The sequence below is a fragment of the Coffea eugenioides genome, chromosome 8 (genome assembly GCF_003713205.1).
Source record: "Coffea eugenioides isolate CCC68of chromosome 8, Ceug_1.0, whole genome shotgun sequence".
NCBI lineage: Eukaryota > Viridiplantae > Streptophyta > Magnoliopsida > Gentianales > Rubiaceae > Coffea > Coffea eugenioides.
This window is the reverse complement of record NC_040042.1, coordinates 1,482,398-1,507,289: the sequence shown is the minus strand read 5'-3', so window position 1 is coordinate 1,507,289 and position 24,892 is coordinate 1,482,398. Positions and strand designations below refer to the sequence as shown.

Genomic DNA, 24,892 nt, shown 5'->3' with positions numbered 1-24,892 from the left:
TATCAAGATGGCCAAGGTCCTTAGGATGTTGAATATTTACCCTCATCATTGTCCAAGGATGACAGGTCTAAACTGACTAAAATGCTGGAAATTCTTGTGGATAATGACTAGGAAGACTACTAGATTATATTCGCTGGTATGACCATAAAAATTGTTAAAGATAATTTTTGAATCTAAGACTCCGTTTGGATTGGCTATTTTTTCAAAAAATAAGTTTTTCAAATACAATGTTACAGTAATATACAATAACTCAAGAAACATCCCATCCATATTAGTATATCAAATATTTCAAAAAAATTTTATAGTAAAAATTTTTCATATACACTACTACAATAAAATATTTCAAAAACACTCCCCAAAAACAGCTAATCCAAATGGAGCCCTTGCTATTTGAGCCCAATGGGTACCCAAGTATTTCCCACCCTTTCCCATTCATTAATGGGTATAGTTGGGATGTGTCCCAACTTAAACCCAATACCAAATTATAATACCCATCCCGCCCAAAGTTCCTTTGGGCATGGGTAGCCCATTGGGACTTGGGACAAATTGCCAGCTCTACATTTAATGCATTATTTTCATGCATTGGCTACAAAGCCTACAATGCAAGATGGTCTATATCACCTACTTACAGAAGAAGCCACCAAGCATCTAACCAAATGCTGAAACTCCACCTAAGGCCATGCTGCCTCAACTATGACTCTGCACTTATATAGACGATTATGCCTTTGCTATGCTTGCTATCATACTATGGTATCCTTATATATTTTAACACTGTTGCACTGTGGTGTCCTTATAATACTTTGCATTTGCACACATCTTCAATTACAAACTGCTTTCCCTACAAAGGTTACAATTCCTGCGTCGAGCGCGGGTGCCACCCCTAGTGATTATAATAATCCAAATCACTCCATATACAAACTAATTGGTTGGTTATATTTAAAGAGCTATTCATGTCCCTTGAAAATGAACATACCCATTCGCTAATCCATGGCTTTAGTGAATAGGCACCATAACCAACTACTAGTCATTAGAGTTGCAACTCTTTATTTTGAAAATTCTTCAACAATCACGCACTAAACACACGTAAGAGAATTCTTATCCTCACACTTCAAATCAGCTTTACGAAGAACAAGTGGATCTTCTTGAATTAACTGATAAAAACTGGTACATCTCCTTCCAGTGCTGCATCACAAACCCTTCTGTCCATTTGTCACTCTACAATTCCCAGAAACAGAAAACCGCATGTCAAGGTTGTGGGGTTGGGGTAGGTGGAGTAACTCTGCCATTAGGCCTGGGTGCCCGCAAGCTGAGCCGAGAGAGCACCTGACTGCCAAAATCAGAAAACAAGTAGCTTCTGCTGTCCATCCGGCGAATTTTCAGCCATTTCTTGAACAGAGCGTTTATCTCATACAGGGTTGCGACCATCCAACCGCTCCAGACCATGAGTAGGATGACTAGAATATCACTTGTATTACCCAATTGCCGCCCTCTTGCTCCTTTTGGTGCTACTGTAACAAGTGCTATAGCATAAGGTATGGCTATGGTTGCAATGGCTAGCCACATGACGAAGGCCAACAGCGGCATAAAGTACTTGCTGGGGATGCTCGACCCACGAATGAGCAAAATAATTGTGCTCAGAGATGAAACAAATGCTATTGTGTTTGTCCGAATCAGAAGCCAGTAATATTTTGGATGCTTTTGTGCCATAACAGCTTCTCCTATTGTGTGTGGATTTGGTCCTTCTAACAAGTCATCTTGCCACACACCTCCTGGAGGGCTTATCCCATCTTGAAAAGCCATGGTTGCAATAAGTATGGCCACCACCATTAGTGCTTCTCTGCTTTTGTCGAACCACTCTAGCTGCTTGAGCTTCCGGTCGTCAATAGGGAGTGAATATCCTTGGCTTTCAAGGCACCAGCCTCCTGAAGAGACCTTGAAATTTCTGAACTTTTGGTGACTCCCTGCCCAAACAAAAGGTCTAACACCGTTTTCCCGTTTGCATTCTTGATGTTCACCTCTACTCCAGCGTTAACTAGCAAGTATTTGATGGTCTGCATTTACCAAATTTGGAACTGATGAATTACAGAGAGAATATCTCACGCCTAAACCTCATCAAACTTATTAGAAGCAGGATGGATAAAGGCTGGGATTTTGAGGTCAAGCATGTCTGGAGGGAAGGCAATGCAAGTGCAGACTGTCTAGCTAGACTGAGTCAGGGCTTGGAGCCAGGGCTGAAAGTGTTTAGAGAACCCCCAGATGTACTTAAGAATGTGTTAAGCAAATGATTTTATAGGACTAGCTACTCCTAGTCTAATTTCTTTGTAAAGGGCCTTTGGCCCTCTGTAGAACCGCAAAAAATTTTTAATCGGAATCACTCTGTTAAAATTTTTGCACCCGATAAGACTGTATCCCAATTCAACTAAGCCAAGATGATTTGCTACTTGTTAGTGCTGGACAATTCTTGGAAAAAGTTTTTTTTTAAAATTTAATGCCAATTTTTGTTTCAAACTAAGCCAACATGATTTGGGACTTGTACCTCATGTTGCTCATAGTACACGGCCAGGTGCAATATGGTCATGCCATCTTCATTTTTGGCATTCACGAACTCTGGATCTTTTAATTTGCCAACCATTATCTTCAATGCTTCCAGCTGATTGTATTTGATGCAGAGGTGTAAAATGGTTCCCCCGCCGTCTGTCTTCTCCAGAGCTGCGCGAAATCCGGCATGAATTAGCACTTGCAAGACTGCCACTCTGCCATACATGGCAGCAAGATGTAAAGGGTTTCTACCATCTCGATCACGAGTCCAACACATAAAATGAGCAGATTTAACTTGTAAGATTGCTTTTACAAAATCTACATGGCCCTGTATTGCTGCTATGTGAAGAGGATTCTTATCCTCAAACTTCAAAGCAGCTTTATCAAGAGCAAGTGGATCTTCATGAATTAACTGATAAAAAGTGGTATTGATACTACAATATGGGGTGGCAGTCCTGGTTAACTTATGGTAATCTCAAGACTTTATAAAGCCCATAGAATTTTCTTTTAAGACGTACGTTTACGTATCACTGAAGGCAAGGACACATTTCTTTCCCGGTAAATATGCCGGACGTTTACGTATCACTGAAGGCAGCATCAGAGAAACGTCAGTTGAAATACTAGGGCAAGACGTTTAGGGGAGCGAGGAGGACCCGCTGAGTATTAGAAGCTTTTTTAATACAATTTTCGAACTTTTTAGGACAAGTAGGAAATTTGCCTTCAACTATATAGCATATGCATGTTTAACAGGATACTTTCTACCAAAAAACTGGGAGTCTGCGATTGGTAAAGCAATTCAAACAAATGTTTAAGAAAAAGAAACAAGAGGAAACTTAGATGAACAGTTTTTGTAATTTAGTCCCAGAACCATATATGACACGGGACGAGTGGGTTAGTGTTATTCAATATTATTACAACATTTTTCAGTTACTTGCTCCCGAAACAGTTCTTATACTGATCACTAGTACTATTAAATATTACCTAAATGATGAGCTTCATCATTATAGCTCATCATTCTCCTCTTCTGCAATTGTAGGTTCCCTCTCTTTTTCCTTAACATATCCTTTCTTTCTAAGCACATGGAGAACCCCTCTAACGACGTTACTGATGAATACAACTCCCATAAGACAGAACCATACTAGAACTGAAATCCAAGTCACATGGCTGAGGGTGCCTTTCAGACGACCAGGACTCAAATTAACAAAACTAATGAAGTACGTTATGCTTTGAGTACTGATGGCAATCCACATTATGACCAGTTGAGTCCACATCCACCGATGTCGTCTTAGAGGCAATCCACTAACCTGTAATAGGATTATGCTCAAGGAAGCAAGGAAAGATATGGTGTTGAAGATCAAAAATTGACCATATGCTTGATGGAGATTACTTGCCATTACTGATTGACCTGCATAATGTGGGTTTTCCACTTGGTTGCCATTGGAATCTACAACATAATCGCTGGCCCATACACCCCCAGGAGGGGATAGTCCGGCTTGAAAGGCCACAGTAGCAACCAATGATGCTACAACCATTAATGCGCTTCGCATCTTAGCTAGCCAGTCTGTTTGTTTATGCTTGTTGGGCTGCTTGTTTTTGCTGATAGTCGGCAAATTCTGCAACCTGGCAATCGATGAAGTAGTTCTGGCTGCATCTGCCACTGGTACCCTTAAGGGTGTGTGTTTGATATATGAAGAACTACCGTGTTCAAGACATTGTTTAATGTCCATGTTTCTCAAGTCTTCTTGGCTTTGTAGCAAGACATCCAGAGCAGTTAAACCAAGAACGTTTCGAGCATGAACATCAATTTCTGTATTGATCAGCAAATATTTGATGATCTGCAGAGAAATCGTTATTCAGCCTGTTACCACCATATTACAACATATATTTTTTATGCATTCAGCAAAATGCATATTAGTACTAAGGAACAAAACCAGCAGCAACTAACAAAACAGTTTCCAGAAAGAAGAATAATAGAAGGAAAAGAATCTAGTGAGAATAATGAAAATTGTTGATCACAAACTAAGAGAAAGAAATGATGGCAGATTTTTAAACTAGTCTGACTGCCAATATCACATCGAGCAGCCTTAAACGAACCAGAATTGTTAACTGGTTGCTGGCAGTAGTGAAGGCATTTGTTTGGTAAAAAATTTTGTATTTGCAGACTGCATTCTACAATTACAAATGTTTTCCCGCCCTTTAAACGGCTAAAGAAAGATTACTGATACATCCAACATTTTTGGCCTCCAGGTGATAAGACCAAATTTGGAATAGCCTTCCATGTAGTATCTTCATATACTAATCCCGTTTACCATCAGCAGTCATTTTACACAATCTTGAGTTAGAAAGCTAAAATGGTTACTCAAAAATAGCTGAGCAGGCTACTTAAACGCCAGCAATAAATCAAAAATTACAAACACCAAGAACCACTACCCAACCCTAGCTCCAGAACACAATCTGCATTTTACCAAACATAGGGCAGGATTAACGCCATATCAGATTTTAGCGACTATTTCCCAAACCACAAGCTTACCTCAATCTGCTTTTTGGCCACGGCAAGATGGAGAATGGTATTCCCATTCTGATCTTTCCAGTTGACAAACTGATCAATCTCTTTCTTCAATCTTTCAACCAAAACCTTCAACACCTCAAACCGATTATAATTCACACACAGATGCAGACAAGTCTCCCCTCTACCAGTCAAAACCCAAGCCGCCTCCGGCTTAGCTCTGATCAACTCAGTCAAAACTTCAACCCGGCCTTTAATCACAGCTAAATGAAGAGGGCTCCGCCCATCATGATCCAACACAAAACACATGTCTGGGTTCACCAAGACCAACTCTTTCACTATCTCCACATATCCTTTTGCCGCAGCCAAGTGCAGAGGTGAGGAACCCCTAGAATTCAGTGATTTAGCGAGCTCGGGCTTCTGGGTCAAGAATCCTTTCGTGATTTCTAGCCGACCCAGAAGGGAAGCTACGTGTAAAGGAGTTTCAAGCATGGAAGAAGAAGATACGGGGAATGAATTGAGAATTAGAGGATCTTCTTGAAGGATTTGTGATAGAATTGAGACTGTTCCGTTCATGGCTGCTTGATAAAGCCTTGTTTTTCTGGTTTGAAGCTCTTCCTCTTTATCATCAATTAACAAGTTCATAAGCTGCATTCGGTTTCACTATTTTGTGGGGCAAATGATAGAATTTGAATGAACTTTGGAACGAAACACGGTTTGATGACCCATGAGATCTCCTCCTGCTATAGCAACTATTCTTTAATCAACAGCTGTTTTATGAATTATTCAACTCCTTTACTTCTATGCTTTCCTCAAAAGTCACAGTTGAACAACCTGCTCAATTCTCTAATCCACTGACGGTTGACTACTTCTTAGGTTACCGATTTTTCAAACAAATCTTTTGGGATTCGGTTGGAGTCCACCGCCGTAAAAACAACAACGTAGTCAACCCGACAATTCTCTTCCTTAAAAAATAAGGGATAATATCACAAACATCCCCTGAGGCTTATGATGATTGCAGGAAGTACCCTCTAGGTTTACAAAATTATGTAAACCTCCCTTAGAAAATAGTTTGGCCTCAATTTGCTGATGTAAGCAAAATATTCCCATTGATAATCCTATATTACTCTTAGGGGATTTTTCTCTATATAAATAAAATTCTTTTGTAATTTTATACTTAATATATTGCCACATAGCTTAAGAAAACTATCTAAGAAATTCGTTTCTCTTTCCTCAGATTAAAAAAAAATCACATGGACAAATCAAAAAAAAAAAACTTGGATACTAATTGAGTAGGAATCTAGAATAATGGATACTAATCGAAAGTAACCTATTTTTGTAGGAATCTAGAATTTTTTTTCCAAATTACTACAATATTAAGTAAACTTGGATTGAGCTGTTTCGAGTAGTTAGGACAAGAGAGAATCTTTGACTCTTTGTTCCTCTTTGTTTTTTCTCATTTTTTTTAACAATTTGTTAACTTTAATTTTAAATATGTATTACTTCACTTCATGGAATATTAAATTGAGTAATTCATGAAGATTATTTTTGTTGTTTTACATCTTGAGGGAAGGTAGGTGTAATTTTTTAAACATAGAGGGTACTGTATAAAACTAGCATAAACCTCAAGGGAGGTTTGTGAAAGTGTTTCTAAAAATTACAATATACGTGTTTTTTTTTGGGGGGGGGGGGGGTTCAAAATTACTTCCATACGTTACACATTCGAAAAAAAATTAAAAAAATGTGTTCCCTTGATCCAAATAATAAATGTTGATTTTGGCATTGCGGCCTCGAGGTGTTCAACTGGATTTGCTTAATCACTTAAATAAAGAAACCAATTGGAATTTGGTTCAAATGGTTGTTCAAGTGGCTAACAGTTCAGTTAACATTTAGAACTTTCATAATTGGTGATTTAGCTATCAAAACCTAAACTAATAAGGGATTACCTATTACATATTTTATATATATATATATATATATATCTGTGTGTGTGTGTGTGAGTGTAATGTCTAATGTGGCGAGCTTTTGCTTTGTGATGGAAAATTTTATTTTGAAAAATATGGGGACGAAAAAATTTATTTTTGCTAAATGTGAGGAACTATGAATCGGGTTCAATAAAATTTGATTTGACAATTTTGCCCTTAAAAAATGATGGATTCCAACCAAAAACTAATCGGAACTTAGGTTATGACCAAATTTGATTAATATGAATTTGTAAGGGATGTAAAATTATACTTTTAAAAGTGAGGGACGAAAAAATTTATTTTTCAAAATGTGAGAGATGTGTTCAACGATTTACCTTTTAATAATTTTATACAAAACAATCAATGTGTAACCCAATTGAATCGTCTGAACAAGAGAAGAAACGACCATGGGAATTTGATTCCTTGTTTTCTTTTCTATCCGTTTTGTTCTTGTTTGTACTTGGGATTTGGCAGATGTGAAACCAAAAAGTGTTCCCTTCTACATTTTCCACCGTAGGAGGTAGACTTTAACATGCTAATTCTAACTTTCTCATTACTATAATCATGATCTAGAAGCAAAAATAGATTAATTCCTAAGCTTTCAATTTTCTTGTGGGCAGTTTCTCATGTAAAATATTAAATATTCCTAACCATTGATTCTACTAATCTCCAGAAATCAATACATGTCCATACCACTTGCACTGCTATATAAGACTAATATTATTCCCTTGTCTGAAGCAGTAAAAGAGTGAAACACTTTGCATTTCCCCATAGAGATAGTTCAAATCATCAGAACATGGCTTCTGATTCCAAATTCTCCCTTTTCAATTTTGATCAACTGGAAATTGCCTTAATGGATTTCCGTGCCCAATGGCAAACTGCAGACTTTTCAGGTCACGCTGAATTGCACCATAAACTGGGTAATCTCATCCTCCAACTCGACCATTGGAGCTGTTTGAGAGGAATCCTGATTTACATTCACAGGTGCATCCATGGTGCAGAAAAGGTGCAGAATTTGGGATCTCTCATCGTCAAACTTGAAGCTGCATCAGACGAGATCGCAAAGGAACTTGTGATTGCTCGTGCCCAGAATCTCATCCCAGAAAGGCCTCGGAAAGCTCTGCATTTGCTCCGTTTGCTGGAGAAAAAGATTGAGCCTTTCAAGCCAGAAATCGGGCAAGTTCTTCATCATCTGCTTTCAGTTAGCTTACTGGAATCTCAAACTTCTTCCTTGGACCATTCTTTTGAATTTGATAGGTTCCTCCGGTCCATACAAGGGGTTTTGAGATACATCTGGGCATTTGTTGATGACGATCAAGAAGAACAACTGGATGCCCTGGCGACCAAAGTATCATCCCTCCAAAGTTTCTTGCTTGGAGTGCTGGATTTTGAGTTCGAAAGCTGCAGCGACACTGTGATTGACATTTACCTAAATCATGTTGCGTCTCTGGCTGTACGCATAGCTTATCAGTCTTATCATTATTGGGTCAGGGCAATCGATGAAACTCCGGCACAAAGTAGTAAGGCGCTTGATCCTCTGTATCTTCAACATGAGATTGATCCTACTACTCCAGAGGTATTAGAGTCCAATCTCATATTCCTACAACACGAGATTGATCCCAAAAATCCACAGTTCTGGGAGTTGACTCTCAATTTCCTGACATCTCTCAACAAGATCAGCCCTGGCCGAAATGAAGCTTTGGCGGATTACTTTCTCTGCTCTCTCTTAAATTGGGAACAGGGACACGGAATTTTCCCGATGTTGAAGTCCTTGGTAGCCTTTGTTATTAATGAACCAGAGGAATCCAGTGAAGATATGCAGAGTCTCTCAGAAGAAATAAAAGTTCTGCTGCCATTAACAGCATCAATCTCGGCCAATGTGGAAGAGTTATACTTATTCATTTGTCTTCTCAAAGTAGAAGTCTTTCTTAAGGAGCAACTGATACTGAGCAGCAGCAGTACCTTCATGAAGGAGAAGAGTCAGACTAAAGACCTAAGGGAGGTTTTGAACTTCGTTGGAAACTTTACAATGTATCTGCCACAGGCAAAGATAGAAGATGGGGAAGAAACCTTTGCAACTATTCAAGAAAAGACTGAGAAAGTAGAAAATCTTTATCAGTCCTTTCATGCCAATCTAATTACCGAAGAGGAGGCCAGGAGTTTACTTTACGCATGGCTTTTGGAGGTTGTCTTTACCAAAGCAGAAACCGTTGCTTCTCAGTTGTTGCAAAATGGTGCAAGTTTGATGGCCTTCGGAGAATTTCAAATTGAAACTGTTAATCAAGGGCTGGGGTTGTTTGAAGCGTTTATTGGCAATCACTTGAAGGAGATTACAACAGAAATGAACTCAATCGTCATACAGTTTGAAGCAGCTGCCAGGAGAGTAACATCTCTCTTTTACTCGTTTGTTTTTGAGCAAACGACAGAAGTGATCATCCAGAAAAGGATTATTTTGTTCTCTAATTTGCTGCACAAGATGGAACTCATCAAGTCAGAGCTAAGGGAGATGTCGACACATTTTCATAAGTCTCATATCCCGAAGACTTACAGGACGGGCTTCCTTGATTCTCTCTTATATAACATAAAGGAACTGCACCAACGTGATCCAAAGTCAATAGCTTTAGTGAAGCATCATATTGAAGAGATGCTGTTGGATCTGGAGTCTTTGAAATTGTCTCTCATGAATATTCTTCAGCAAGATAGCCAGGATCCAGATTTGAAAGACCTCGCTGCTCATTTTATCGATGTGGCGTATGAGGCGGAATATGTCATCGACTTGATAGAAGTTGGAATTGGTGCTCATTGGCAACATCAGTTATGGATTACTGATCTTCTTCAAGAGATTAAATCTATCAAGACAAAAGCCTCTCAAATTTTTGAGGGGAAAACTTGTGATGCCCGAGCTCCAAAAGTCACCAAGATCTCAAGCCCCAGACTAATGCAAGCTAGGACCCCTAAGATTGATGAAACTGTGGTATGTCTCGGTGACCAGATGAAAGATACTATTGATCGACTAACAAGAGGATCTTTGGAGCTGGATATCATCTCTATTATTGGTATGCCAGGCATTGGCAAGACAACTCTGGCCAGAAAAGTTTACAATGATCTCAGAGTTGAACGTTGTTTTTATTTTCGGGCATGGTGTTCTGTTTCACAAGAATATGATAAAAGGGATTTGTTGCTCGAAATTTTAAGCAACGATACCGGGCTTAAGGATGGCATTCACCAAATGAATGATGAAGACTTGGAGATGAAGTTGTACCAGTGCTTGAAAAATAGAAAGTATCTGATCGTGATGGATGATGTTTGGGATGCTACAGCTTGGAGGGAATTACAAAGGGCATTCCCAAATGATAAGAATGGCAGTAGAATTTTGATGACGAGCCGTGTGTCCTTGGAGGAAGCCGAGCTAAAGACTAATCCATACAGCCTTCGTCCATTTTCCAGTGATGAAAGTTGGAAGTTGTTACAAATGAAGATATTTCATGGTGATTGTCCCGAGGAACTATTGGAGGTTGGGAAGGAAATTGCTGAAAAGTGCAAGGGGTTGCCTCTTGCAATTGTTGCAATAGCTGGTCTTCTTGAAAGGGCGGAAAAGAAACAAAAGGTTTGGAAGACGATTGCAGAAAGTTTAAGCTCAAGGATTGTTGATGATCGACAAACGCCATGCATGGAGATCCTCCTGTTAAGTTACGAGCACTTGCCTGATCATTTAAAAGCATGCTTTCTATATATCGGTGCATTTTTGGAGGACAGAGATATTCCTGTGCGCAAGTTGATAAGGTTGTGGATAGCCGAAGGGTTCATTCAGAAAAGTAAGCTGGAAGGCTTAGAAGATCTTGCAGAGGACTATTTGATGGATCTTATCGGCCGAAGCCTTGTAACAGTTTCCAGAAAAGGAACCACGGGACAGGCCAAAGCATGCCGCATCCATGATCTTCTGCGCCAAATGTGCTTGTCAAAAGCAAAAGAAGAGAACTTTCTACAGCTGATCACCAGGTATGATGAACCATATACTGTATTTGATGATGTAGATGGTGGTTCTGATTTTTATGAGTATCGTCCTCCAAATCCTGTAACATACGAGAAGCACCGATTGTTCTTCAATCTGAAACGGAAGCATTTTGTTAACTCAAGCCCTTCCGGTCCTCAAACCCGTTCCTTGATATTCTTTGCCACCACGGACACAAACCCCAGACGTCCATATGATATCTCCTTCATTTCCCACCGCTTCAAACTTCTGAGGGTGTTGGATTTAGAGAGCATCAACATTGGTATGTCTTTTCCTAAAGGAATCGAATTGTTGATTCAGTTGAGGTATTTGGCTGTTAGTGGGGATCTGGAATCAATTCCACCTTCAATTGCCAATCTCTGGAAACTCGAGACTTTTATTGTTAAGGGATTGACAGATAAAATTCTGTTGCCAAGTACCATTTGGTGCATGACGAGCCTGAGGCACCTCCATGTAAATAACCAAGTTGTCTTCGACTTGGAAGATGAGCCTGAGAATTCCTCTGCGTTAGCCAATTTAGTTACCCTTTCCTCACCATCTTTTTCATATGGGAAAGATACAGAGAAGATCTTAAGCAGGTTGTCCAATCTCTGCAAATTGAAGTGCATATTCAAAGAATCCTGGGATTCTTCTGAAAACTGCAATCAATTTCCGGGATTGGAGTTGCTAACAGAGTCGGAGTCGCTGAAGATATTTTACTTAGGCAAGGCTCTACATCCAGGTGAACTCAGCTTCCCAGTGAATCTCAAGAAATTGACACTCTCCAATTTTCGCCTACCATGGGATCGAATATCTGCTATCGGAGGACTAGAACAGCTTGAGGTCCTAAATTTGGTTTCCAGAGCCTTTGAGGGAAGCGAATGGGAAATGAATGAAGGCGAATTTCTCAAACTCAAATTCTTGAAGTTAGACAGTCTGAACATTGCCAGGTGGACTGCCTCCGCTGAACCCCTTCCCAACCTTGAGCACCTAGAGTTGCGAAATTGTAAGGACCTTGAGGAAGTCCCCTTTGAATTCGCTGATATTCCCAACTTGCAGAAGATTGAGGTGCAATTCTGTGGACAATCTACTGAAGAATCAGTCAGAAAAATTGAAGAAGAAGGTATTGAGGGGCTCAAGATCGTTATTCACTAAGGGCCTTGATGTGTGAGATGAGATCACCTTCGCCTGGTCATTCTACTTGATGACATGTGAGTACAATTATCAAAGTTGAAATTGCCTTTCTTTTTTTTTTTTTTGGCTTATTCGATAAATGCAGCATAATATTGTCGTTAAATTGGGATGTTTTGTTGAATCCAAGCAGTTACTTTATTCATTTTACCCTGTTTTGGTGCTTCAAATTCTTGCTTTGGCTGTTTTTCGACTCAAATCTATATCATGATGAGTAGTCAGATGTTTCTTTCTATTAAACAGTGAACTTTTATACCTAAGCCAAAGGTTTGCATTGTGAAATTAATTTCACAATTTTGCCCTGGTGCTTTTGTTTCACTTTTAAATTCTTTGAATGCTAATATTTGTCTTACAGAACCTAAACTTTTGTAATTTGTATTAGTTTCTCTCTTTTTTTTTCCTCAGGGATCTGCTAGAGTCATCTGTGGTTCCTAGTGCCTTTTTTTTTTTTTTTTGAAGAAACTAGATAATGTTTGCAATGCTTTTGTGGATTCTTCTGCTTTTATGGATTCAGTTGTTCGAATTTAGCTTCTTCTAAAATTTAGTTGTGAAGAGTGAAGATAGTTATGGATTGTGATGTGTGGAAACTTTGTTGGAAGATATCAAATGGTGGCTCCTTTGCTCCAGTTTATGTTTTAGTGCAGCAGTGAAAGTGTGAAACTAATTGGCAGCTATTGTCCATTACTCCAGTCGTGTGAACTAGCTAGCAAATATGCTTAATTTCTGCTCCTTTTTACACTTAAAATTCACAGACAAAACTCTCTGTTTTCCTGTTCCCTTTCTCTTTAGTAAAACTCTGCAAGTCTATGTTCCCAGTGTTAAGTTCATGAATTTGACAAAATCCCTTTATAAATGCAATAATTCTTCCAAATGATTCCAAGAAGATTCATATCTTCCAGCAAAAGTTCGGCTCCATATGGTTAAAGAAGGTTCCCCACGTCCTTCCAAATTAGGACTTAATTACGTTTATAATTCTCTCACACTTACAAAACATAGATGGATTTTCACCAATTCTTTTGCTCATCTTAAAAATATTACAAACTAAGTTGTACAATCTACAGAAGATTAGAATTGGAATTGCAGGATAGTACATAAAAATCAACTGCAATGTATTTGTTGCAGATTTTCTTGGTTATGGTTGGTTTGTGGTTGAACATCCCGATTCCGATGTCTTACTTTCTTGAACAAATCTATACCACGACGTTTCAGCCACCTGTTTGCCAATCGCATCGTGTTTCCCAGCAGCAAGAGCGCCATCACACCACACCACACCGTGACTGCAGTCTCAATTACATGGCTCAGCTGTTTCCTGTGATCCTTTGGAGTTACTATAGCAATCGATATGCCATAAGCTGTAGCGATGGCTGAAATCGTCAACCACATGATCACCATCAAAGCCCACATGAAGAACCTGTGCCTGAAGGGTAATCCACTGATGAGAAACAAAATTGTGCTGAGAGATGAAACAAAGGCTACCGTATTAGTTCTGATGAAGTTTCGATAGTATCTTGGATGTTTATATGCCATCACCGCTTTTCCTGCAGTATGTGGTTCTGCACCTGGTAACGAGTCGTCTTGCCAAACACCTCCGGCGGGGCTTACCCCAGCTTGAAATGCCATTGTTGCAATTAGTGAGGCCACCACCATTAGTGTCTCCCTTTTCCTAGACAACCAATCGCTGCCGGCTATGTCCTTTTTGGCTCTTTCAGCTCCAGCGTCTTTGAGGTATTGTGCAATTTCTGAGTTAGCTTCTTCATGGAGGAGGTCTAATGCGGTGTTCCCATTTGCATTCGTCGCGTTCACATCCACTTTCTTGCCGTCTAACAAGTATTTGATTGTCTGCATATATATATATATATTTTTCAAGCTAATTAGATAAAAAAGTCACTGGATAGACCAAGTCAAAGTCAATCATATAGAGCCAAGAAGATTCAGAAACTTCCACTTCCATGCTTGAGTTGGCACTTTCGTGTTCATTAGCTAGCTCATTCAAGTGCAATTTTTACCTGCCCAGTTCATCAAAGTTGAATGCAAATTTCATTTGTTGAAGATTGCAGGCGTTCACTGTTCAGTAAAATCACTTCTAGCAGAAAACTTGATATGTTACTGGCAAGATGCAGGATGCAATTAAGGAAGATGTGAACGGGTAAAGTGATTGTATTAACTGAGAATTAAGAACAAGATTAAATTGCACTAGTCATTCAAATGAACTCAAGATTGAGGTGAAGCTTAAAAATTAAAAGAGATTTACTTTAACAAACGCCCACTTATCAGTACACTTAAAAACACACCTTATTTTGCTCATCACAAATTGCCAGATGAAGCACGGTCATTCCATCACCATCTTTCAAATTGACGAACTCATCATCCTTTATGGTCTGGAGCAGAAACTTCAAAGCTTCGAGCTGATTATACTTGACACACAAATGTAACACAGTCCCTCCTCCGGCAACCTTTTCTCGAGCTGCTAGGGGTTTGGCACGAATCAGCTGTTGTAAGACAGTCACTCTGCCGTGGATAGCTGCGAGATGCAATGGATTTCTCCCAAGTCGATCACGAGCCAAGCACATTTCACCATTGACTTCTAAAATTTCTTGTACAAACTCCTCATGCCCAAGACTTGCTGCTATGTGCAAGGGATTCTTATCCTGGCAATTCAAACTAACTTTAGCAAGAACAAGTGGATCTTCTCGAATTAGCCGCTTAAGGGTTGCAGCATCACCCTTAACTGCAGCATCACGCAGGTGGGTTTCAGCATCACCCTTAACTGCAGCATCATTAAGCCTTTCCCCCATCTCTTCCTCTCTAGTTTCCTGTTTGAGCCTTTCCTGATTTTCTCCCTCTCTAGTTTTCTGTCTAAGCCTCTCAAATTGGGTTCTCCTTATTGCCATTCAAGACAGATTTATACATGGTGGAAGGTATTTGCTGCTCGGCTCGTTGACTTGACTTCTCAAGAAGTCTTCTACTATTCTTTTCCATTTATGCATTGACAGAGTCATTGAGCAGAAAGAAGAAAATGCCATAGTGCAATGTCACACCAGACGCGGACACAGTATTTTGCCGCCAGCAAACATCTAGGAGATCGATCGTAGTAACTTACATGGCAGCTTCAGAGAAGTGTCTTCGAAAGTGACGACGAATTAGCAATCTGTAAAATAAAAAGCGGGAGGTTTCCACTTTCTACTCAGAATTATTTTAGTTTATGATGATGACTAGATAGATTAACACGCAGTTTGGTAAACCTTGAGAGAGGCTTAGACCAGGACGCGTCAGTCAGGAAGGACTGCTTTTGAGAGACGAAATGGAGATTGAATTTCTCAACTCTTGCTCAACACTACTGATTTTCTGAAAAAGTCACGGCTTGTGAACGCAACGTGTGAAATCAATCCTTCTTAGTCGATCAATCGGACTTAATGAGCGGGACTTTAGCAAGTTCAACTCAGCTCTCAAAAGAATTAGAGTTTGGAACTTTTGAGCTTAGGGGTTGAGTAGTTCATCATTATAAATTTATGAATCTCATACTCGACTTACAAAATTGTTAGAGCTTTAGACTTAGCTCGGATTCAATCGAAATTCACCATTAATGCATAACTACGTGTGGTAGTATATGTTTAATATTGGTGTATCACTATATGATTCTCTTTAGACTAATAATTTTTTAAGACATAATATGCATAATTATAGATTACATACATTATTATTATGTATTTTATATACTTAAATATATATAATTACTTGGACCAGGCTATAATTGGATTGAGTTTAATAAGGTTCAAGGTTAGCTCGCTTTCAATCGGCCTAATATTTAGGTCCAAACTATATCCAGTCTAGTTAAAATATAAGGCACAATCCTCAATTTTCAAGCTGAACTCAAAGGAGACTAGTCAGATTGACAGTCTTATCTAAGAGCTCATACTACACCCATATAATCATGTTTAAATGAACATATATTCAGTTTATCTTCCTGTTGCAATAAATGAATTTGGATTTTATGAATTATTGGAAATGAATTCATTTGAAATTTGTATTAATTCAGTTACACTGTTTAGTTGGCAATTATAATAGGATTAATCTTCTATACACTGACAGTGTATACACTTTCACCATTAAATACATGACATATAATTCGAATTTAAATTTCAAACTCAAATTTTGCATATGTGTCGTATATCCAACTGTAATAGTGTATACACCGTCAGTGTATATAAGATTTACTCATTATAATATGATAGGTAGAATCTATTTTATATGTGTATGTATATGCTTATTTTCTCTCTCTTTTGTGGCATGCTTAATTGAAGAAAATTAAAGGGCTAGCTCTCGCGGGGGTGGTCCAATGGTAAGCGGGCTCTTCAGGACTCTTGTGGTCCTAAGTTCTAATCTTACCTTGAATTTGAACCGTCGTGACTCGCCTGAGATCGCTGCATGGGGCTGTGGTGTACTCCTCCGGTTTGGTGTGCCGACTCGAGTCCTAAGGGTTCGAGTCGGAGTATGTTCCGGGTTACAAAAAAAAAAAAGAATTAAAGGGCTAATGAATACTTGGTTTTTATTTACTTGTGTATCACACTCTCTTCTAACAACTTACATCTGTTTCAATAAATTTGAACTACTTTTTCTATCCATATATAGTAACTTTTCTTAGTGCGAATTTAATTGTTACATTGGTAATATTAATATTATAATATTGCTAGAAATTGAAAATTCATTTTTGATAAAATTGATTGTTGCATTTTTTTTTCTTTAACTAAAAACTAATAGGTAATTGTAGGTGTATACTCAATTTAAAGTTTGATGACCATTTTAAAGAACACCTGTTATGCATCCTAAGATATAATGAATACTATCACGTTATAATAAATTTACATAAAAAAGTTTTTAAAAATTGACAGTTGGACATTTGGAATACAATATTTTTTGAAATAAATATGAATCAATAAATAAGATACAATTAGTGAATTATTCATGTCTTGCTAAGATTCATAAGTAACCAAAACAACAAATAATCCATGCTAATGTACGGGCAAAATACTAGTGTATATAGAAAGTCGTTAAGGTTTTGTCCAACCAGCGCCGGGCACTCGTTAAGATGTGGTTCATGTATTACATTTTTTATTTGATAAAATTAAAAAGAAAAAGTATATAAATATAAGAGAGGATAATATTTGTTAACGTGCAGATTCACATGGAAGGTTGTGTGTGGTTTAAGTGCCTTAACGAGTGCCTATTGAGCGCTTGTTAAAAAAAATCAAATTAAGAATTTGGTTTTCGATTAAGTGATTTATCTCTCCTATGTACCATAATTGAAGAGGTTTAGTAACTCAATTGCTTAATAACGGGCTTTACCTATTTTGTAGTCAAGTCTTCCCTTAACTAACTAAACAAGTGAAAATTTTTCTTCGAACAACATTTATCTATTCATTTGAGTTATGTTCTTTTTAACTATGTCAAGTAACTTAGTTTGGTAAATATAGATTAAATAATATATTGATACATATAGCAATGTCACACAATGTTTGCCAATAAATATTCACTCAACTAATTTGTTTAACTAACTTTATAAGATAATTTCTCCATAAATTTAAAGATAATTCAGATTACACATGGCAATTGACTATTTCAAATTCACTATTTTAAATGACATAAACAATTTCTAGAACCCAATACTATCACAACCAGCATATGCAGGTGAGGTCTAAAACCACACTCTAACAATACAAAGTTAAATCAAATACTATGGTCATTGCATGCTATCCATTCTTCACTACTTACAGAAACAAGATGCATTACTCAAAGGGAGAGACTAAGAGATGTAAAAGAAAGGATTCGAAATGATACCCTAATCCAACAACTTTTTAAGGATTTCAAATCCAACACTTAGTAGAGTGGATTTGGGTGAGGATTTGAAACCAAGTCCAGCCAAATCCATCAATACACAGACTCTTCTTGTTTTGAGTTGGAATCCAAGCAGCATTACTCAATCAACTGGCCGATGGAAGAGTATCACTTGGCTAGCTTTGATATGTCAATTTCTACCACAAAGTAGTATCAACACATTTGAAGACCCTCATTCTTATCATTGCTTTGCGATTGAACTGCACGTTTAATTCTTGGATCCACATTGTTACCACGAGTTTTGAACCACCTGTTAATCAACCGAATCGTGTTCCCCAACAGCAAGAGTGCCATCACACCGCACCACACTGTGACAGCAGTCTCGATGACATGGCTCAATTGTTTTCTATAGTCTTTTGGCGTTACAATCACGATCGAGATGCCATAAGTTAAAGCAATTGCTGAAATGGTCAACCACATGATCACCATTAAACACCACATGAAGAACTTCCTCCTGAAGGGCAAACCACTGATGAGAAACATGATTGTGCTCAGAGATGAAACAAAGGCTACTGTATTAACCCGGATGAAGTTTTTGTAGTATTTTGGATGGCTGTGTGCCATCACAGCTTCTCCCGCGTTGTGTGGATTTGGATAATCTGTTTTGTCATCTTGCCAAACGCCTCCAGCCGGATTCACCCCAGCTTGAAATGCCATTGTCGCAATAAGTGAGGCCACAACCATTAGGGCATTCCTTGTCCTTGCTAGCCAATCCCCGCCCTGTGAAGGCTGGCTGTGTGATTTATTTTCTTGCCAGTCATTTCCCGCAGTAGCAGAGGGAGATATGTCCTTGGCTCTTTTGGCTCCAGCGTCTTCAAGAGATCGTGCAATTTCTGAGTTAATGTCTCCATGAATAAGGTCTAAAGCAGTGTTCCCATTTGCAGTTTTCGTGTTCACGTCTACTACCTTGTTCCGTAGCAAGTATTTGATGGTCTGCAATTCATTTCCATTTCAAGTCGATTAGAAGCAATACTGAATAACTAAACTTGATCTTTTCAGTTTCACACTAGCTGTCTCCAACTCTCCACCCAACACTTCCTCGAGATAGTAGTATTTTAGCAAAGTTTTAATCTATATCGTAAAATCAAGGGTTTCATCTAAACATTTCATACTATGGGGAGCCAGTTCTATAAAAACAATAAATAAGAACAGAGGTACCTCATTTTGCTTGTCACAAACGGCCAGATGCAGAATGCTCATGCCATCATCGTTCTTGGCATTCAGAAACTCATGATCTCTTATAGTCTGGACTAGAAACTGCAAAGCCCCCAGCTGATTGTACTTGACGCACAAGTGCAAAATGTTGCCTCCGCCTTCTGTTTTTTCTCGCGCTGCCAGGGGTCTAGCATGAATTAGCTCTTGCAATACCGCCAATCTGCCTTTGATGGCTGCAATGTGTAGAGGGTTTCTCCCAAATCGATCAGGAACCAAGCACATATCAGAATTAACTCCCAAGATTGCTTGTACAAAAGCTACATGCCCCAGCATTGCTGCTATGTGCAGCGGATTCTTATCCTGGCAATTCAAACTAACTTTATCAAGAAGAAGTTGATCTTCTCCAATTAGCCGCTGAAGGGTTGCAGCATCACCCTTAAATGCAGCATCACACAGATGGGTTTCAGCATCACCCTTAACTGCAGCATCATTAAGCCTTTCCCCCATCTCTTCCTCTCTAGTTTCCTGTCTAAGCCTTTTCTGAATTTCTCCCTCCCTACTTTTCTGTCTAAGCCTCTCAAATTGGGTTCCCTTATTGCCATTCAAGACAGATTTATCTATGGTGGAAGGTATTTGCTGCTCGGCTCGTTTACTTGACTTCTCAAGAAGTCTTTTACTATTCTTTTCCATTTGTGCATTGACAGAGTCATTGAGCAGAAAGAAGAAAATGCCATAGTGGAATGTCACACCAGACGCGGACACACTATTTTATTTACCACCAGCAAACATCTAGGAGATTGTAGTAACTTACAAGGCAGCCTCAGAGAAGTGTCTTCGAAAGTGACGACGAATTAGCAATCTGTAAAATAAAAAGCAGGAGGTTTCCACTTTCTACTCAGAATCATTTTAGTTTGTGATGATGACTAGATAGGTTAACACGCAGTTTGGTAAACCTTGAGAGAGGCTTAGACCAGGACGCGTGACGAAATGGAGATTGAATTTCTCAACTCTTGCTCAACTATTGCTCTGCAATGGGAACGCTACTGATTTTCTCAAAAAGTCTTGTGAAAGTCACGGCTTGTGAACGCACCGTGTGAAATCAATCCTTCTTAGTCGATCAATCGGACTTAATGAGCGGGAGTTTAGCAAGTTCAACTCAGCTCACAAAAGAAATAGAGCTTGGAACTTTTGAGCTTAGGGGTTGAGTTCATCATTATAAATTTATGATGCCCGTACTCGACTTACAAAATTGTTAGAGTTTTAGACTTAGCTCGGATTCAATCGAAATTCACCATTAATGCATAACTACATGTGGTTTAATATTTGTGTATTACTATATGATTCTCTTTAAACTAATAATTTTTGTAAGTTATAATATGCATAGTTATAGATTACATATATTATTATTATGTATTTTATATACTTAAATATATATAATTACTTGGACCAGGCTACAATTGGATTGAGTTTAATAAGATTCAACCTTAGCTCGCTTTCAATCGGCCTAATATTTAGGCCCAAACTGTATCCAGTCTAATTAAACATAAGGCACAATCCCCAATTTTCGAGCTGAACTCAAATGAGACTAGTCAGGTTGACAATCTTATCTAAGAACTCATAATACACCCATATAATCATGTTTAAATGAACATATATTCAATTTTGTCGTCCTATTGCGATAAATGAATTTGGATTTTATGAATGATTTGAAATGAATTCATTTGAAATTTGTATTAATTTAGTTACGCTGTTTAGTTGGCAATTATAATAAGATTAATCTTATATACACTGACAATGTATACACTTTCATCATTTAATACATGACACATAATCCGAATTTGAATTTAAAACTCAAATTTTGCATCTGTGTCGTATATCCAACCGTGATAGTGTATACACCATCAATGTATATACGATTTGCTCATTATAATATGATAGGTAGAATCTATTTTATATATGTGTATGTATATGATTATTTTCTCTCTCCTATGTGGCATGTTTAATTGAAAAGAATTAAAGGGCTAATGAATACTTGGTTTTATTTACTTTTGTATCACACTCTCTTCTAGCAACTTACATCTGTTTCTATAAATTTGAATTACTTTTCTATCCATATATAGTAACTTTTCTTAGTGTGAATTTAATTGTTACATTGGTAATATTAATATTATAATATTGCTAGAAATTGAAAATTCATTCTTTATAAAATTGATTGTTGCATTTTTTTTGTCTTTAAATAAAAACTAATAGGTAGGTGTATATTCGTTATAAAGTTTGATGACCATTTTAAAGAACACCTGTTATGCATCCTAAGATATAATGAATACTATCACGTTATAATAAATTTACATAAAAAAGTTTTTAAAAATTGACAGTTGGACATTTGGAATACAATATTTTTTGAAATAAATATGAATCAATATATAAGATCTCATTGGTGAATTATTCATGTCTTGCGAAGATTCATAAGTAACCAAAACAACAAATAATCCATGCTAATGTACGGGTAAAATGCTAGTGTATATAGAAAGTTGTTAAGGGTTTGTCCAACCAACGCGAGGCACTCGTTAAGATATGGTTCATGTATTACATTTTTAATTTGATAAAATTAAAAAGAAAAAGTATATCAATACAAGAGAGGATAATATTTGTATACAAGAAAAAGTGTCTGTAAATATAAGTGAGGATAAATACAAGAGAGCATAAATACAAGAAAAAGTATTCATTTGAGTTATGTTCTTTTTAACTATGTCAAGTAACTTAGTTTGGTAAATATAGATTAAATAATATATTGATACATATGGCAATTTCACACAATGTTTGCCAATAAATATTCACTCAACTAATTTGTTTAACTAACTTTATAAGATAATTTCTCCATAAATTTAAAGATAATTCAGATTACACATGACAATTGACTATTTCAAATTCAGTATTTTAAACGACATAAACAATTTCTAGAACCCAATACTATCACAACTAGCATGTGCAGGTGAGGTCTAAAACCACACTCAACAATACAAAGTCAAATCAAATACTATGGTCATTGCATGCTATCCATTCTTCACTACTTACAGAAACAAGATGCATTACTCAAAGGGAGAGACTAAGAGATGTAAAAGAAAGGATTCGAAATGATACCCAAATCGACTGGATTGAAAATTCGTTATTTGTAAACTTTCTAAGTCATCCTGACAGGAGAGTGGATTTGGATGAGGATTTGAAAATACACAGACTCTTCTTGCTTTGAGTTGGAATCCAAGCAACATTACTCGATCAACAAAGTAGTATCAACACATTTGAAGACCCTCATTCTTATCATTGCTTTGCGATTGAACTGAAGAATCAATCCCACGTTTAATTCTTCGATTCACATTGTTACCACGACCTTTGAACCACCTGTTAATCAACCGAATCGTGTTCCCCAGCAGCAGGAGCGCCATCACACCGCACCACACTGTGACAGCAGTCTCGATGACATGGCTCAATTGTTTTCTATAGTCTTTTGGCGTTACAATCACGATCGAGATGCCATAAGTTAAAGCAATTGCTGAAATTGTCAACCACATGATCACCATTAAACACCACATGAAGAACTTCCTCCTGAAGGGCAAACCACTGATGAGAAACATGATCGTGCTCAGAGATGAAACAAAGGCTACTGTATTAACCCGGATGAAGTTTTTGTAGTATTTTGGATGGCTGTGTGCCATCACAGCTTCTCCCGCGTTGTGTGGATTTGGATAATCTGTTTTGTCATCTTGCCAAACGCCTCCAGCCGGATTCACCCCAGCTTGAAATGCCATTGTTGCAATAAGTGAGGCCACCACCATTAGTGCATCCCTTTTCCTTGCTAGCCAATCCCCGCCCGGTGAAGGCTGGCTGTGTGAATTATTTTCATGCCCGTCATTTCCCGCAGTAGCAGAGGGAGATATGTCCTTGGCTCTTTTGGCTCCAGCGTCTTCAAGAGATCGCGCAATTTCTGAGTAAATGTCTCCCTGAACAAGGTCTAAAGCAGTGTTCCCATTTGCAGTTTTCGTGTTCACATCTACTACCTTGTTCCGTAGCAAGTATTTGATGGTCTGCAATTCATTTCCATTTCAAGTCAATTAGAAGCAATACTGAAAAACTAGACTTGATCTTTTCAGTTTCACACGAGCTGTCTCCAACTCTCCACCCAACACTTCCTCGAGATGGAAGTATTTTACCAAAGTTTTAATCTATATCGTAAAATCAAGGGTTTCATCTAAACATTTCATCCTATGGGAGCCAGTTCTATAAAAACAATAAATAAGAACAGAGGTACCTCATTTTGCTTGTCACAAACTGCCAGATGCAAAATGGTCATGCCATCATCGTTTTTGGCATTCAGAAACTCATGATCTCTTATAGTCTGGACTAGAATCTGCAAAGCCCCCAGCTGATTGTACTTGACGCACAAGTGCAAAATGTTGCCTCCACCTTCTGTTTTTTCTCGAGCTGCTAGGGGCCTAGCATGAATTAGCTCTTGCAATACCGCCAATCTGCCTTTGATGGCTGCAATGTGTAGTGGGTTTCTCCCAAATCGATCAGGAACCAAGCACATATCAGAATTAACTCCTAAGATTGCTTGTACAAAAGCTACATGCCCCAGCATTGCTGCTATGTGCAGAGGATTCTTATCCTGGCAATTCAAACTTACTTTATCAAGAAGAAGTGGATCTTCTTGAAGCAAATGAACAAAAGTGGAAACGTCACCGTCCGCAGCGACATCATAGAGCCTTTTCTCCATTATTTCTGCCTCACCTAGCTAGCTCTCTGAAGTAAAACAGATTTGGTAGCTCATGAAATGCATATGGAGTAGCTGCTGGTTGACTTCAAAACTCGGTAAAAGGCTTTCATGTTTTGCGTTGCACAGGAGTACTTGTATTTGGTTTGACACAGTCTATTTTCCCAAAAAATTAAAAAACACCCAATTGACCAAAGAGTTTTTTTCTATGAAATAGCTAGGATGTTACCTAAAAGCAGCCTCAGAGGATTTCAGGTCCATATGAGGGTGAGACTTTCTGGGGAGAGGGACAGAAAACGCATTAAAAATCTCTGGGAAAGTGAGCATGCATAAGCTCTGCAACGGAAATCAGAAGCTTTATTCAATTGTCGTACAATTATATTAAGGTGGAAGTTACCAAGAAAATCTTGATAACAATTGACCAAGACCAGGAATAAGTACTGAACTACATATACCTTCTTGAGTCAGCATCGATTTGATTTCTATGTCTTCTCGCATGTTCATTTAGCCACAGAGGTGTGTGTTTGTCTCTCTCTCTCCCCCCCCCCCCCCCTCTCTCTCTATATATATATATATATATATATATATATGTGCGTGTGTGTGTGCGCGCGTGCATACATGCATGGATGCATGCATGTATATAGCGAATTCTTAATGGTGAACCTAGTCCTCGGAGAACTGAACATTTTGAGACCCTGATGACGGAATAAGACAGCAAAGGAGAAAATAAGCTGATAAAAGTGATTAATCAAGTATAGTTCCTTCACCAGGCTTGCCTTCAAGTAAAAAATTCTTACTAAACCCAAAAAATTGAACAAAAACTACAGGTTTTTGACTTCTTCTCTGGAATCTGAAGTGCATAAGTATAATTTTATTCCAGGCTTGGT

The 24,892-nt window shown here is 38.1% G+C and overlaps 4 protein-coding genes across 4 annotated transcripts; all 4 read right to left on the bottom strand.

The window, feature by feature from the left end:
- Positions 1 to 967: 967 nt before the first annotated feature.
- On the bottom strand, positions 968 to 5,919 carry LOC113779407. The gene is made up of 5 exons (XM_027324977.1): positions 5,069 to 5,919; positions 3,547 to 4,373; positions 2,537 to 2,993; positions 2,101 to 2,167; positions 968 to 1,961 (listed from the first exon to the last, which is right to left on the bottom strand). The coding sequence occupies exons 1-5, from the start codon at positions 5,696 to 5,698 to the stop codon at positions 1,246 to 1,248; spliced, it is 2,697 nt and encodes an 898-aa protein (XP_027180778.1). The 5' UTR covers positions 5,699 to 5,919; the 3' UTR covers positions 968 to 1,245.
- Positions 5,920 to 13,062: 7,143 nt separating this feature from the next.
- Positions 13,063 to 15,242, bottom strand: LOC113780954 (ankyrin repeat-containing protein BDA1-like). Its single transcript, XM_027326746.1, has 2 exons — positions 14,482 to 15,242; positions 13,063 to 14,029 (listed from the first exon to the last, which is right to left on the bottom strand). The coding sequence occupies exons 1-2, from the start codon at positions 15,079 to 15,081 to the stop codon at positions 13,289 to 13,291; spliced, it is 1,341 nt and encodes a 446-aa protein (XP_027182547.1). The 5' UTR covers positions 15,082 to 15,242; the 3' UTR covers positions 13,063 to 13,288.
- Positions 15,243 to 17,787: 2,545 nt separating this feature from the next.
- Positions 17,788 to 19,927, bottom strand: LOC113781134 (ankyrin repeat-containing protein BDA1-like). Its single transcript, XM_027326998.1, has 2 exons — positions 19,241 to 19,927; positions 17,788 to 19,015 (listed from the first exon to the last, which is right to left on the bottom strand). The coding sequence occupies exons 1-2, from the start codon at positions 19,925 to 19,927 to the stop codon at positions 18,236 to 18,238; spliced, it is 1,467 nt and encodes a 488-aa protein (XP_027182799.1). The 3' UTR covers positions 17,788 to 18,235.
- A 2,276-nt stretch (positions 19,928 to 22,203) lies between these two features.
- On the bottom strand, positions 22,204 to 24,008 carry LOC113781547 (ankyrin repeat-containing protein At5g02620-like). Its single transcript, XM_027327504.1, has 2 exons — positions 23,544 to 24,008; positions 22,204 to 23,319 (listed from the first exon to the last, which is right to left on the bottom strand). The coding sequence occupies exons 1-2, from the start codon at positions 24,006 to 24,008 to the stop codon at positions 22,528 to 22,530; spliced, it is 1,257 nt and encodes a 418-aa protein (XP_027183305.1). The 3' UTR covers positions 22,204 to 22,527.
- Between the last annotated feature and the right edge of the window lie 884 nt (positions 24,009 to 24,892).